The sequence below is a fragment of the Suricata suricatta genome, chromosome 4 (genome assembly GCF_006229205.1).
Source record: "Suricata suricatta isolate VVHF042 chromosome 4, meerkat_22Aug2017_6uvM2_HiC, whole genome shotgun sequence".
Lineage (NCBI taxonomy): Eukaryota > Metazoa > Chordata > Mammalia > Carnivora > Herpestidae > Suricata > Suricata suricatta.
In genome coordinates this window covers 130,972,309-130,988,237 of record NC_043703.1, presented here as the reverse complement: position 1 = coordinate 130,988,237, position 15,929 = coordinate 130,972,309, and the positions used below count along the sequence as shown (strand labels likewise).

The 15,929-nt window shown below is 52.6% G+C and overlaps 1 protein-coding gene across 4 annotated transcripts in view; it reads right to left on the bottom strand.

The window, feature by feature from the left end:
* Positions 1-1,616: 1,616 nt before the first annotated feature.
* Positions 1,617-15,929, bottom strand: part of KCNIP3 (potassium voltage-gated channel interacting protein 3) — an 81,525-nt gene continuing 67,212 nt past the window's right edge. For 3 of the 4 annotated variants that reach the window (XM_029937855.1, XM_029937854.1, XM_029937856.1), the window contains 7 exons: positions 12,634-12,758; positions 12,100-12,169; positions 11,845-11,915; positions 5,859-5,966; positions 5,116-5,220; positions 4,413-4,475; positions 3,717-3,764 (listed from right to left, as the gene is read on the bottom strand). In XM_029937855.1, coding sequence (XP_029793715.1) covers positions 3,717-3,764; positions 4,413-4,475; positions 5,116-5,220; positions 5,859-5,966; positions 11,845-11,915; positions 12,100-12,169; positions 12,634-12,758 — 590 coding nt within the window. Of the gene's footprint in view, positions 3,765-4,412; positions 4,476-5,115; positions 5,221-5,858; positions 5,967-11,844; positions 11,916-12,099; positions 12,170-12,633; positions 12,759-15,929 lie in introns of all 4 variants that reach the window. The other variant, XM_029937853.1, reaches the window with a different exon arrangement.

Genomic DNA, 15,929 nt, shown 5'->3' with positions numbered 1-15,929 from the left:
CCAAGAATGCTTTACCATTTGGCCAGTTCAATGATGCTTCTAACAAATTATTTTATTCTAGATTTTTAGTTGTTTTAGGTGGTAGGAATACTCCAGATACCTATATAACCCATGTTATTGGAAACCAAAGAGCCCATATTTTTAAATGTTAAATCTTTGACATGACTATCTGTCATGATATATTGCATAGATCATGTACATATAACACAACATTGTTGAAAGGAGTTTACTGATATTCTTATATCTTTGTTTTATAGTTGAGAATGTCCTGTAATTTTTCTTTCTTATCCTATGGTTGATTTTTTTTAAATCTCGGTAATATCAGTCTTTAAAATGATTTGGAAAGTATTCCTTCCTTCCCTTCTACATCAAGACCCAGAGAGAGAGAGAGAGAGAGAGAGAGGGAGCGCGCGAGGGGACTTGTCCAAGTTCAGGCCCAGGTCAGGACTAAGGTATCCTGTCCCTCAACTCAGGGCTCTTTCTGGACCCCTCACTGCCACCCAGCCATTCCGAGGGCATAGCCTGGTCACCATCTCTGCACTGAGTGTCCAGGGAAGAAGGTACTGAGTTAATGAGTGGAAAACAGATGCACAAATAGATGGATGGATGGACGAAAAGATGGACACTTGGATGGGTGATGGGCTTTCCCCACCCTGAACTCTGTAGCTCATCATGAAGAAGGTGATTCAGGGCTGACGCCCAGCTTAGAGCCACTTCTCAGCTCCGTTCTTTAATGGCTGGGAGGACCTCACATCTTCTAGCCCAGCTTCCCCATCTGTGCCCTTTAGGCTGGGACTTGAGTGCACGTGCTCAGCATGGAGGTCAGCCCACGGCAAATGCAGGACATCCCACCCCAGACGGCAAGGTCAGGCTTCCTTACCTGGATTGTGACAAGGCCCTGGTGCTCAGGTGGAGTGGAGCCTTTGGTGTGTGTGGTGTGGAAAGTGGGCTCCTGTCGTCTTTTCTCCCAGCTACTGCTGAGATGCCCACCAGGCAAACCTGGTAATTCATGGAGGCTTGGGTCTTGTGGAGGTGAGGTCGTGTGGCCTGGGGTCTGGTCCTCGAAGCACTGCAGAGAACCCCAGAACCTCCCTCTTCCCCATCCTAGAGTTGGGGAAACCCCTTCATCTCCTCCCTCCCAGGTTCTCATTACTTGCCCCTCCCCTGGCATAATTCTCACTGAGTTTACATTTTCGAAAATAAAACCAGGAAAGGAAGATGCTTTCAGGTGGATTCTTTTTCTGCCCTATGACCTGTGCCCTCAGCCAAGCGGACCCAGCAGTAATGACTTCCTGGAACTGGAAAAGAAAAATGGCCTGGGAATGAAAAACGAAAGGCACTTCAAGAAGTCACCCTGCCCCACTGGCTGCAGATAAGCTGTAGGACTGGAGCTTCTCATAAAGGCTTCCCAACTGTGGGCCTCTCTTCCGACTCCGCCTTCAGGGACACCACAGTGAGAGCCTGAAATCCAGTGAGTGTGGAAATCGGCAAGGGCTACAATTCAGGGAATGTTAAACATTTACCAGCATAGCACTGGGCAGGAGCCATGGCTCATAGCAGCAGGGAAGGAAGGGGCTGTACTGAAATGCAGAGTTGGGATAAAGCCAACGAGAGTCCCTCTTCTTTGTCAAGTTTATTTTATTAAAATATACAGGACGGAATATCGGTGGGCACTGAGAACAGGAACCATGCTCCCAGGCTGCGCCCCAGGGAGACACTTCCGCCATGCAGACATGCGGCCAGTCCGCACCCCAGCGTGGGAGACAGACCCCTCCTGGGTGGACGTGCAGCCAGTCTGGCCCAAGGCCAAGAGGGGGCAGGGGCATGGTGGTGACCCTTTCCTATGGCCTTGGCCCCTCAAAAGCACAGCGACACTGGCTGGGAGGGCTGGGCTGGGGTGGACGGTGAGAGAGAGAAGATCCCTGAGCCAGGGAAAGCTGATGCCCTCCCGGAGGAGGGAAGAAAGACCCCCCCAGTCAAACCGGAGATGGGGTGTCAGTGCAACTCCGAGGGAGGGGACCACCTGTGTGTGTGTGCTAAGGGGTGCCTGCGGCCAAACCAGTCCAATCTCCACAGCCTCCGCCATCCCACTTTTCCTTTGAGGGCCCTGCTCACCCTAAGGCCGGGCCTGAGCAGAGATGGGATGGCAGCCAGTGGAATGTATTGTGTGAGAATGTTCCTCAGAAAGGCCCATGCTACCTGGGACTGGGTGCCTTCTTTGGGAGGCCTGGGTGGGTGGGAGCAGCCAATCTCTCTCTCCTGGAGGCTTCTGTTCTACCACTCAGCCTCAAGCCCCTCAGCCCTCACTCTTGGCTCTGTCTTCAGGCTGACATCAGCCTCTGTCCCCAGAACGGGACCCTGTCAAGGAGAGTCCCTAGGGTTTGTGCTTTTGAATGTTGGTGGGCTGGGCCAGGGATGGGCTTTGAGCCCCCAACTGCTCTGAGGCACAAAACTGACCCCCATGCTTCTTCCTCAGGGCTGCCTGTATTGGGGTTGCTGCAACCCAGGCCTCAGCCCACTACAGGGGCATGATCTTAGAAAAGCAGAGTGTCCCTGGCCCCCCTTGTGCGCTGCAACCAGAGCAGCTCTTGGTGCTTGTGCTTTTTGTACGGGGCTGGATGAGCCTGTTTGTGGAGGCGTGGCCACACTGCTCCGGGTCCCTAACAAAGAAGTGGTAGTGGGGGGCTCATCCAAGCTGGGGGTCGAGGGAGACAGGCAGACAGAAAAGGAGGGGGAAGCCCCTTCTCAGACCTCTGCTGCCACCTGGGCTCCCTGGCTCCCAGTCCCTGATCCTTGTGACCTCTTCTCAGGACCTATTATGACCTTGGAGTTGACCTATTTTGACCTAGTGCTTGAGGGGTGTGGGGAGTCCCACCCACGTGATTCCTACTGAGCTAGGACTGACGCAATAGTAAACTTCTTCCATTTCAGTGGACTTGGCAGACAGTCCCCCTGAGATTTTCCACCTAGAAACCCAACCCCCAAGCTGGAAAAGCCCCCTTCCCAGGGCAGACAGAAGAGAGTCCAGTGGCCCCTTATCCGTGGAACGTGCCCAGCTTGGTGGAGTGGCGGGCGTCCTGGGACCCCAGGGAAGTGTTTCCAGGAAACAGCACATTCTGTCTCTGTCACCACCTCTTTCCGAACCCCAGCTCCCTTGACCCTGCTGCCTCTTCCAAGCGTCCTGTCGTGACGAGCATCCCGGGAGTGTAGTCAGGGGGCAGGAAGTGGCTGGGGGACAGGAGGGCCAGAGTAGTCCCCGAACCTGGCCCATGTATGGTGGGAAAGAAGGGTGGTAGGAGGGAGGGGAGAAGGTGCTCACACCAGAGGGGCCTCTGGAGACTGGAGCCTCCTTGGCAGGGGATCTTGAGCACTTTCCTGGCAGCACCCGCGGCCAGCAGCCTGCCGACACTGCCCTTCCAGTGCCCAGCCCAGAGGCGGCCCCACCCTGCTGGCTTGGGGCAGGGGCTGGCCGGGCTGTGTGTCTCTCATCACTTGGATCCAGCTCCCAGCCAGATCCAGCCCCTCCCTGACCTCTGCCCACCCCCACCAGCCCAGAGGAATGGGCTGTGTGTGTGTGCGTGTCCAGAGCAAACTGTTCACTTTTTCAAATATATTAGAAAAAAGTTTCTCATGGAGGCTGCTCCTGGCAGGATTGAGGTTTCTTTGGGGGCAGAGGTGGCAGTGGCCACTCAAGGACCCCTCCCCACCGACATGTCCTAGATGACGTTCTCAAATAGCTGCATGGAGCTCATGATGTTCTCATCCTGTGTGGAGAGAGAAGGATGAGAAACCTGGTCAGACCCTGGGTGGGCAGGGTGGGGCAGTGCCCACATTGGTCCTGCCTTGAGCAGATTCTTGCCAGGGACTGGGAACCCTGCGGTGACCACTCTGTCTGTCCCACTGGGTAAAGGGGCAGCTGGTCAGGCACAGCTTGTCTTCAGCCCCATGGCCTGACTGCAAGCCCGTCTGGGGGGCTGGTGTCTCACTGACAGGCAAAGTTCCCTGGCTCTACGCAGATGGAGGCCGGGGGCACCTGAGAGGCCACTCTGGGAGTGATGCAGATGGCCGAGGCTGGTGGAGACGCATGTCCTGCTTCCACACATGCACAAGGGTGCAGAGGAAGATCACCAGCAATGCTGGGAGAGGTTCCAGGCGCCTTTCTCACAGTGTGACCCTCTCCTGAGGGCCAAGGGCCCAATCATCCTGTCGGCCCACGACTGTCCCCTCTGATGTGAGGCACTTATAAGGCCATCTCAGGGAGGCTGAGCCCGTGGGCTGTGGGCCAGCACGGAGCAGGTGACAAAGAGATGGGCCCAGACAAAAGTGTGAACATGGGGTGTGGAGGTCAGGAGGAGCTCGGGGAGTGGCAGGGGCAGGGACCCTGGGTGTCCTCAGCTCCTGGTGCCACCTACCTTCTGACAGGTCTCCAGGAACTCATCAATGGTCACCACACCGTCCTTATTCCGGTCCATTTTCTGGAACCCAAGTCATGCCCTCAGTGAGTCTGTGGGTCGCCTCCATCCCAACCTGTCCCATCGGTCTCCTGCCCTGGATCTAGGCCATGTCAAGTGCCCTCTCTAGCTACTTCCGTGGCACAGCTGCCCTCTCTGGCATCTCCCCACACCCAGCCATTTCCTAGCAGCTTTCTTGGGCTTACACTTCCCAGAACACCTCCCCAAGCTCATCTGACCCCTCATCTCCCTGACAGACAACCAGGGCAGATGGAGCAACTGAGGCACAGGATAGGCCGCCGGCCAGTGGGAAGTGGAAGCTTCTGCCCCTTTATTCCCCACGGACACAGAACAAAATGCACAACCCCACTCCTACAGAGGTTTTCTGGAGGAGTTGGGAGAGCTTTTGGAAGGCACTGGAACACTGCCCAGTATGTCAGCTGCCCTGGACTCTACAAGCTGCCTGGCTTGCCCTGAGATGAGGTTCAGTGGATCGGGGGTGGGGATCCTGACAACCGGCCATGTGGAGGATGCCAGTTTACCCTCCTTGTGGAGGGAGTGGGGCTCAGAGAGGGGAGTGGCTTGCTCAGGGGTATCCTAAGAGAAGGAGCCCCTCCCTCCTCTGGCTGTCCTGCCCCTCCGGGCCCAGGGCTGGAGCACTCACCTGGAAGAACCTCTCCACATGCTCCAGAGGTGCGTCATCCCGCAGGATCGGGTAGGTGTGGCGGCCCATCATGTCATAGATGGACTTCATGATGGCCAGCATCTCCTGGAGTGGGGCCAGAGGCGCAGACATGAGACTCGCTGCAAGGATGGGGGGGGGGGCACTGCCTGGGCAGCAATAAGCAGTCAGGATATTCCAGCTGGAGAGAGATGAGCTCACCCCCATCTCATCTACTCAATGCAAGCCTCTGATTCTCCAGAAGCTGGAGACAGATTTTGATGTGCTGTCTCCAAAGTTCGAAATTGGAGCGACTGTTTCATGTACAAAAATTGTTTGGGCAAAACAAAACCTCAGTGTAGACCTGGGTGGTAAGGGTGCACACTGGCCATAAGGGTCCACACTGCCCCCCTAACTGGGGGAAGCCGAGGCCCGCTCCTCCTACCTCCCCTACCCCGCCCCGGTCCCTAGCTTTTCCACTTGTGTCTCCCTCAGGATCTCCCTGTGAGAAAGATGGATCTGAGAACACTTGAACTGGTGAGGGGCACACCAGCTCCCTGCACACCCCCCCTGCACCCAAATGTCCAGGACCTGTCCCCTCCAGGGCTGAGCTGAGAGCAATGTCTCTGAACAGGAAAGGGAGACAGGACAGTCAGGGTGGCAGGGGAGTGGAGGAGAGAGGCTGGGAGTGTGGGGCAGTGGAGACGAAGAGGGGCAGACGGCCACCACCCTTGACTGGCCTGTACCTCTTTGGTGATGTAGCCATCCTTATTAATGTCGTAGAGGTTAAAGGCCCACTTGAGCTTCTCGTGAACTGTTCCTCGCAGGAGGATGGAGAGGCCGACCACAAAGTCCTGTGGAGGGAGGGGAACATGAAGAGTCCAATGCTCAGATTTTATTTCCAATTTGCTGTGTGCCTTCACACCTCTATAGGTGACGAGCCTTCATAACAGAGCAGGCAGATGATGTCCATTAGGTCAATACAGTGTGAGTGTCTGTGTGCGTGTGTGTGTGTGCGCATGTGCGTGTGTGTGTTGTGGGGATGGCATGGTGGCTGGTGCTTAACTTCTCAAAGATATTCAAATACATGGTGTCTTAGACCCATTTAATGCATGGCTACTGAAAGAGAAGATCTGGGAGCGCTCTTTTCATAAAGGCAAATGTTCTACTTTTAGTTTACCAAGTATCTGCATAACAAGATGCTGAAGACTCATGGCTTAGGGGCACCTGGGTGGCTCAGGTCATGATCTCACAGCTCATGGGCCCAGCATTGGGCTCTGTGCTGACAGCTCAGAGCCTGGAGCCTGGTTTGGATTCTGTCTCCCTCCCTACCTACCCCTCCCCTGCTCACACACTCTCTCTCTCAAAAATAAGTTAATGAAAAAAAAAAGAATACTTATGGCTTAAAAGCTAAACTAACAGTGCCCAGCTTTGGGGCCATGACATACCTGTGTGCTGCAATCACCTCTGAGGTGTGACAGATAATTTATTATGATGTTATAAGACATGAATGTTCCAGTGGCTTCCATGTGAAAACTCCAACTGCTCTTAACAGTAAGCAAACCCTTACTTCCATTTCCCAGAAGGCTTGCGGGTAGAGCCTTCTCTGCCCCACAGGGTCCTCCCAGGTTATTCTGAAAGAAGGGAGCAGAGAAGGGCTGTCTCGGAGCAGGAAGTGGAGGATGGCAGATTGAGGGTAGAGGGGCAAGGCCATGTACCAAGGGCTTTGGTTACCACTCAAACATTAGATCTTCTGGATCTAAAGAGGCCTGCATCATGAGAAAGAGAAACTAAGAGGAACAGAGGAGAGCAATTTGGAAGAAAAAAAATTATTCCAAGAGGAAAATATATAACAGAAATTACTAGAAGTGAAGGTTGGAAATCTGACACCCCTAAAATGAGAATAGGAGGCTAAAAAAAAAAGAATCATTGACAACAAGAAAGAGTTCTTGGGAATTAAAAATATGAAAGCAAAATGACAGACTCAGAAGGTTTGAAAGAGCAAATGGAATCTTCCATAAAGTCATGTGAAAAGGCAAAAGAGCTAGAAGATAGAAAAGAAGACGAGTGGTCCACTATAGAGGAGCCAAGGCCCGCTCACCAGGAGTTCCCAGAACTGAGGAAATGGCAGAAAGAAAGCAGGTTAAAGAAGACAAAGGACTCCCCAGAACTGAAGACCAGGGAGTGTCCAAGTCCTGCTGAGGCCAAGCACCTGGACACATGTGTCTATGGAAACAGCCCACAGTATTGCCTGTGGGCACAGGTCTTGATGGCATTTCAGTAAACCAGGTGCAAAAAGAGGATCCTACGAGCTTCCAGAGAGAAAACCAGAACCAAATGGACAAGACAAAAGCAGGTCCTGTACACATGGTCAGGATGGAGCGGGTTTTGCCTTTGGCAGCAACACTGGAGGCAAGAAGTGAGACCACCACCGCTGGGAAGGAAGGCAGCTTCCCATGTAACTTTGCTCCCATACAATGTATCCGGCAAGAGGGAGAAGAGAATGAAGATGCTTCCAGACATCCACAGGCTCAAAAGTTACCTCCTACATACACTTTCATAGGAAGCTGCTAGAAGCTGTGCCCCTGAGAAGCCTGGGGGATGTCGTCAGCGAGATGCCCATCTGGAGACTGGAGGAAGGCCTGGAGTTGAATTAATGATGAGGTCACAGACCCAAGACCCCAGGCAACTGAAAAACCAGGACCACTGTTAACTGGAGGCAAAACAAGAATGTGTGGAAAAGACAAACATAATCCGTTCACTGGAAGGCTGAGCCAGGCATCAGATTCACGCATCAGAATAAACCACAGTCCTTGTGCCACCTGAATCCTAACATCCTGGAAAGCCAGGGGAAGGGAAAGGTGTATGCACACAGGAGACGCAGCTCCTCATCCCCACAGCAGAGAGTGAGTGGTGTAAAGCTGGGCAGACAGTGGGGCGCCTGGGTAAGCATCCGACTCCTGGCTCAGGTTATGATCTCATGGTTCGTGGGTTCGAGCCCCACATAGAGCTCTGTGCTGACAGCGCAGAGCCTGGAGACTGCTTCAGATTGTCTGGGCAGCTGGGAAACAGCAACAAGCGTACTACGAGGAGACATGGAAAGAAATAGTGTCAATCCCCTAAAGCAGCCGAACGTGGTGGCCTCCGCAGGTGTGTGGCAGAGTGGTTAACAGGTGCTGCTCCAGACCACACCCCGTAAATCTACTGGACTCTCAAAGCCTGGTGTGTTTAAGTGAAGAAATTGGAAATGTTAAAGAAGAAAGGTGATAGTTCTTACATGCCCGACTTTGGGGAATAATCACTGAAGCTCGTGCATGACTTAGTGAGGAGCGTCCCTGAGATCCCGTCACTGGGGTCTGACAGGTGTTCCCAGCGGGAGGCAAGGGCATGGAGTCCAAGGGGAGGCAGCAGGGAATGGCGTGCATCCCACAGGGCCCCCATTCTAGTGCGGGCCACAGGACGGACCTGGCCACACCACCCTCCCGCGTTGTCTGCACACACCCAGGCTGCGGTGTAAAAGCCCTCCTCAGCCACAACCAAGGAATGTCTCTGTTCCGGGCCCCTGAGCGTGTGGGTAGAACAGTGGTGATGGCACTTGCAGGGCAATGAGTGGGAATGTCCTACAGGAGACCATCCTCCACAACACAAAGATGACCTCATGTCCTGCCAGCACACGCTGGGGTTCGTGACAGTTCTAAATTTCCAGCCCTGGGGAGCCCGGGGAAGCTCAGTGGTTTAAGCATCTGACTCTTGACCTTGGCTCAGATCATGATCTCACGATTCATGGGATGGAGAGCTGCACTGGGCTCTGTGCTGACAGTGTGGAGCCTGCTTGGAATTCTCTCTCTCCCTCTCTCTGCTCCTCTCCTGCTTATGCGCTCTCTCCCACACACACCATAAGTAAATAAACATTTGTTAATTTCCAGCCCCACACAGCACAATCTCATGCAGAACCGTCACCAGTTCTAACTCCTTGATCTTAACTCCGAGGCATATGATGTCCATCACATCCACGGCCCCTCTCTGTGGCTGTCCCTGAGGCAGAGCGGAGGGGAGGCTGATGGTCTCCGCAGTGGCACAGTGACACGGAGAGGCCTCGGTTTCCAGGCTAAGACACCCCTGGGTGCACATGAGGGGTATCCAGTAGAGCACATGGCAGGGACTCAGCCAGAAGGTACGATTACAAGGTTGCAGGCATGAGCTAGTAACTATAACTCTAGTTACTGTGGTCGAGTGTGGCTTGGCCAATGAATGGCACAGGGAGTGGGTTACTGCAGGGGAGGTAAGGGAGAGGCAGCCGCACCTTCCTCCAGACACACAACGGGCCTAACTGTCCAAAGGAACAGCACGTGCGGGTACAACGAGCAGGTTGAATGGAAAAGCCTCTTGGTGGCACAGAGGCTCGTGGCACCTCACGCTGTGCACACGTGGCCTCTGCCTGGGCCGTGGAGGCTAACGCCAGGCGCCCTCCTGTGGGCAAATCCCAGAGGATCCGAGAGGAGCTGAGCAGCAGGCAGAGCCTGAGGTGCGACGCAGGACCACTGCTCTGCTTGGTGAAGAGGAGGTTTGCTTGCGGGTTTTGTTTTCTGGTACTCTTTCTGGGGAGGCTAAGGAAGTTACAGTATTGTATCACATCGATACTTTTTAATTAATATGTGTCTTGTCTCTCAAAAGTATTTTTTAAAAAAGGATTGGGATCATTATAAATATCAATAAGCTGACCTGACTTTCTGTTTTCTCATTTTTTTCTTTAAAAATTTTTTTTAAATGTTTTATTTTTGAGAGAGAGTCAGCATGAGCAGGGGAAGGGCAGAAAGAAAAGAAGACACAGAATCAGAAGCAGGCTCCAGGCTCAGAGCTGTCAGCACAGAGCCCGACGTGGGGCTCAACCCACGAATGTGAGATCATGACCTGAGCCAAAGCTCAGAGAGAGAGAGAGAGAGAGAGAGAGAGAGAGAGAGAGAGAAAATGAATCCCAAGCAGACTCTGCACTATCAGCCCGGAACCCAGTGTGGGACTTGAACTCACAAAACCGTGAGATCATGACCTGAGCCAGAACCAAGAGTTGGATGCTTAACTGACTGAGCTGCTAGGTGCCCCCTGACTTTCTATTTTAAGAGCACATTGAAAGGTTCAGTCTGACACAGTAAGGGGGGGTCGAGAGTCACCCCCACCTCTCGAGGTCCTTCCAGCCATGGGGATCCCAACCCGTGGGGCACCCAGGATATGGCCCTGCTGATTGCAAGGTCCCTGGGGACACAAGTGCCCTCCTCTCTTTCTGAAAAAGCTTTCCTAGAGCAGAAACTGCAGTCAAGAAGGTCCTTAAGATAAACAAACAGGCTGATATGAAACGGAAGAAGGGATTTCATGGCAGAGAAGCAGGTGGAAGGCCTGGGAGGATGCCAGAGACAAGGGACCTTCTGAGAAGGTGCCTGACAGAGGGGCTTCAGCACCAGCGCCCCTAACCCAGCTGCTGACAGCACACCCCACAATGACCCACCACCTACCACCTTGAAGGGACCACAAGACCCCTCCCTCAGGGGGGTGAGAGCAAAGACCACGGGAGGGTGACAGGAGGGTGACAGGAGGGTCACAGAGATGAGACCTTCTCCACCCTGTACTGGGCCCCTGGTGAGCTGTTTGATCCCCTGATTTCCAATGAGAAAAACTATTTCACAAAGCCCTGCTTGGGTCCATTACACGAGTGCCTCTCACGCTTTATTCCCAGAACTCTTAGGTGCCCCTTCAAGGATACACAAGTGACTGCTCACGGGCGGGGCGGGGTGGGGGGTGGAGGACAATCAATTTCTCCTGTGTACCTTCCTAATGCAGGGGTTTTTACTGTGGGCAGATACTGCTTGAAAATAAAAAAGATGACGGCACTGTAGGTTTACACAGGCACCAGCCCCCAGACTGCGGCCTGGAGGGGGTGGGGCGCCTGTGGTCACAGGGCGAGGCTGTGGCCTCGGGCCGCCCCACCAGGTCTGCCCCTGTCAGCATGCTGGCCGGCTGGCAGCATAAAAATAAACTGAGTGGCATTACCGACAGGTTATTATTACACCCCGGCTCGTCCAGGGGCTTTCTGAGCCCGGCCCGCTCGTTCCTCTGCTTTCTTGTCAGCTGCCCTTGGCCTTGGAAACCGAGCAGGGTGGTTATCGATCAGGCCCGGCTCTCAGCAAGGTTCTCCTCTCCAAAGAGGTTTCAGCTTTTCGTCTGCAGCTATTTTTAGGGGCCTGGGCTCTGCAGACGGGGCCTCTCTCAAATGGTCCCATGTGGCCGGCCTCGGTGGAGCCCACGCCAAGGCCATCCTGCAGGGCAGGTGTGTGAAGCGGGCACACCTCGCTTCCCTCACGGTGCCAGCTCAGGCTGGGTGCTTCCTCTGTTTTGCAGCAAGGGGTAAATCCTGGGGCTGGGTGCCTGAACCTTGAGTTAAACCTTGCTCCTTTTTCAAATGCAAATTCACATTGTACTTGCCTGAGAAGGTCCCTTGGCTTGGCAGAGATGGAAGGGGAGCAAAGGCTGAGTGAGAACAGGGTGGTCAGACCATCCCCAACTTCAGTTAGGCCCGGGGCCAGCTGAGCACAGTCCACTCATTCTCTGGATGTCACGCTGGACCATTTACACCCGGGATCATGTGTGGGCCACCCAAAGGCCCGAGAGAGTGGCACCCCGGGAGGGCCCCCCCCTTGGGCTACAGGGGCAGGGGATATGGGAGGGGGCAACGGGACCTACCTCAAAGCGGATGGCCCCGTTCCCATCGGCGTCGAAGGCGTTGAAGAGGAAGTGTGCGTAAGTGGTGGCATCTGGGGAGAGCAAGGGCGAGGGCTGGGGTGTGTCGGCACCCAGCTTCCGGGCGGAGTGCCTCTGGCAGGCAGAGTGGGGAGAGGCAAGGATCCCTCCCCCTTTAAAAGTGACACCCACTGTTTGTAGAGCGGCCATGGGGTGGGGGGTGTTGGGAAGAGCCAGGGGGCCTGGCCTCAGACTTACCTCCCTGAGGGAAGAACTGCGAGTAAATGAGTTTGAAGGTGTCTTCGTCCACCAGGCCCGTGGGACACTCCTGCAGCAGGAATCACCACCTCAGTGACCTCGGCCATCCCTAGCGCCCCACCCCCAAGCTCTACAGGGCCTGGCCTTGCTCCTCCCTCTGGGGATACCTGCTGCTTGAGATACTGGAGATGGGAAAAGCCTGGCAGCGGGGCCCAGTGATGCAGGAGAGGGTGAGTGGGCGGGTGGTGGGGTGTCCCTTCATGCCAAGTTGGTCCCTCCACAGGCTCCTCCCTTATGCCAGCATCGGAGACACAGAATGGGAGATGGTACCTTCAGAATACTGACTCCGGGAACTGACCTCCCCCAGGTTTGTCAAACACAAAACCTGAGACGCATAAAGGCCCCTGGGATATTTGCTGTGCCACAGAGAGGTGTTTAGATCTCCCTGGGTCCCAGGGGTCCCTCCTGCCTGGAGCCTGGGACAGGAGGGCTAGGTGGGTCAGGGCCTCTCCCAAGGGGATGGGGAGCACTCACGTTCTTGAAGCCCCTGTAGAGGGACTGTAACTCCTTCTTGGTGAACTTGGTCTGTGCCTGCAGCTGGTCCAGTCCCTCTGGCTGGTGGCGCACTGTGGACAGCTCCAGCTCACTGTCGCTGCTGTCTGGAAGGAGACACAGACCCGGGAGGGTGGAGGGACTCACCTTCCAGGACTACCAGGTATGGCCCCACACGCTGTGCACTGCACAAATGGGGGTCTATGGTGGAATGACATGCTCAGGAGTTGTGTCTCATGGCTGCTCTGCTGCTCTGCTCCTCACAGAGTAGGCTCTCCCCACTTGCCGCACCTCTGAGCACGTCTACCCTCTCAGCCATATGTGGGATGGGGGCGGGAGCTGGCTAATCCTAGAGAGACGCTGAACGAAGGAGGTGAGAGGGAAAGACAACAAGACAAGCTCAAAGGACCCTCAGCCTTCAAGACCCAATCCCTGGACCACCTCCTCCATACTGCCATCCCTGGTTTCCCCCAGGAATGGGGAGGGCACCCCTCTTGGCCCATCTAGCCTAACATGCACTGACTGGCTACATTTGGTGTGAAGATGTTATTCATATCTGGGTAGGAGGTCAGATCTCAAGGGCCCATATAGGGCAGGGGCCAGACCTATTTTTTAATAATAACACATCAAAATGTTAATTTTTTAAAATATGTTTTTATGTTTATTTATTTTTGAGAGAGAGAACAAGCAGGGGAGGGGTAAAGTGAGGGAGACAGAGGATTCAAAGCAGGCTCTGTGCTGACAGCAGAGAGCCCAATGTGGGGCTTGAGCTCACGAACTGTAAGATCATGACCTGAGCTGAAGTGCAACGCTCAACTGACCAAGCCACCCAGGTGCCTCTCAAAATGTTAATTAACCATGGTTACCTTTGCGGTGGGGGGAGGGGGGAGGTAAATTTCAGGTGATCTTAACTTTTTTATTTTTGATTTTTTTTTACATTTTTCTAATATCCTTTGGTATGCTATGCATCACTTTTACAACACAAACTAAAGCTATAGACAAAACAACGCTGAGCACCTACACCTTGCTGAGCAGCATGCTCACATAATTCTAGAACTTTCCACAGAAGCGGGAAGCACGATCCCCACCCACAGCGCTGTCACCAGCCATGGCCTCCCCTGGCCTCCTGCAAAGTGAAACGGTAAGCCCATGACGATCTCATAGGTGCCTGCTTTCTCCCACTGCAGGGTGAGTGCTGCGAGCCTCCTTACACAGCCCACCCTGTGCCCACAGAGCCTAGCACAGGGCCAGACACGGAACACTGCTAATGCTGCCCACCCTGAGCCCTGTGCAGGGCTGCCCCGGCCCGGGGCTCTCTGATGAGTACTGCTGGCTCTCACTGAGGGCCCCCACGCCCTGCAAAGGTGCCCAGCAATCAGGCTGTGTGGCCTTGGTCCATGCATGCACCCAATCTGCAGGATAACTATTTCATACCTTCCTTCTCTTTAAATTCCCAGTGCCTCTCCCCCATCCTTACTCTCGGGTTGCTTCCTACATCACTGAGGAAACACAAGCCACAGAAGAAAATTTCTCCAAGCTCCCATCCCCACATCTACCCATCTACCTGTATTGGCCCAAACATCTGCTTTCCCTCCTTCTCTGGGAACCAACTGGCCCGGTTCCTTGGCCAAGCCAAGCTCTTCCACATGCACGGTGGGTCCCAGACCCTCTCCCTGTCTCAGTGACTACAGCAAGGCTCCCCACTCTTTCCTCATCATCTTTTCTCCTCTCCCTTCTGGATCATTCCCATCATTATGTGGACATAACCATTAAATCCAGCAATCCTTAGTCAAATTTAGTATAAGTAAACTTTGGAAGCCAGTGATTCTCAGCCAGCTAATGGGACTGTACAATGATGTTCAGGGCAACAGTATTTTTGATCGGGGAGTTGGAGACACCCCAGGGGTCCATCGCAGGCAGGATGGGTGGGCACAACATGGAGGTGGACTCCGGGGAGGGGAATCATGCAGTGGGTAAAAGGGACACACAGGAGCGTAAATGGATGTTAAAAATTGGTTGCTTACTTCAACTAAGAGGTAGACATTTCAGAATGGATGAAAAAGCAAGACCTGACGATATGCTGCTTACAAAAAGGATACCCTTAAATCAAAGCCACCGATGTAAAGTAAAAGAGTAGAAAGGAATACGAAAACTGGTGTGGCTATATTAGTAATAGGAAAGGTAAACTTCAAGGCAAAGGGTACTACTAGAAACAGAGGAACATTTTATTCTTTTATTTTTTTATTTTTGAGAGACAGAGACAGTGCAAGCAGGGGAGGGTCAGAGAGAGAGGGAGACACAGAATCCGAAGACAGGCTCCAGGCTCTGAGCTAGCTGTCAGCACAGAGCCCGACATGGGGCTTGAACCCATGAACCGTGAGATCATGACCTGAGCCGAAGTCGGTCACCTAACTGACTGAGCCACCCAGGTGCCCCAAGAGGAACATTTTATAATGATACCAGGATTAATTCATCAAGAAGATAGAGCAATATGAAATAAATACATATACCTAGTAACAACTTAAAAATACCTGAAACAAAAAAAAATTCAAATCTAAAGGGAGAAACAGATAAACCACAATTACAGTTGAAGTATTTAACACCCTTTTCCAGTAAATGGTACAGAAAGTAAGGATACGAAAGGTCTAAAAGACACTCTCAACCAATTTGATCAAATTAATATTTATAGAACCTTCTGCCCAACAACTGTAGAATACATATTCTTTTCAGGAGCACATCCTGTGGTTACCAAGACATACCAGATGCTGGAAGAAAAAGCAAATTTCTGACCACAATGGTTATTGAATCAAGATCCCAAAAGACAAGATCGGTAAAAAACCCCGAATGCTTGGAAATTAAACACACTTCTAATTAACTCATATGTCTGAGAAGGAAAATTACAAGGAGAGTTTTGAAATAATTTGCACTGATTGATAATGAAAATATAGCATACCAAAAATTTTTGGATCAAATAAAGTTGTCTTTGGAGGGCAATTTGTAGTTTTAAGTTACTTTATTAGAAAGGAAGATAGGTATAAAGTCAATGATAGAAACTTCTAGATGTAAGCTTTTCAGAATCCAGAAAAAAGAAGAGCAAATTAAGCTCAAAGTTATTAGAAGAAAGGATATAATAAAAATAGGAGTAAAAATCACAGATAAACATGGAGGAAAAACCAATAAAGTTATTAAGAAACCCAGTAAGTGAATCATAGAGTAGGAATGCATATGTGTGGTATATTTATCTGTGGTACATGAACCTTACATCTTATACAAAAATA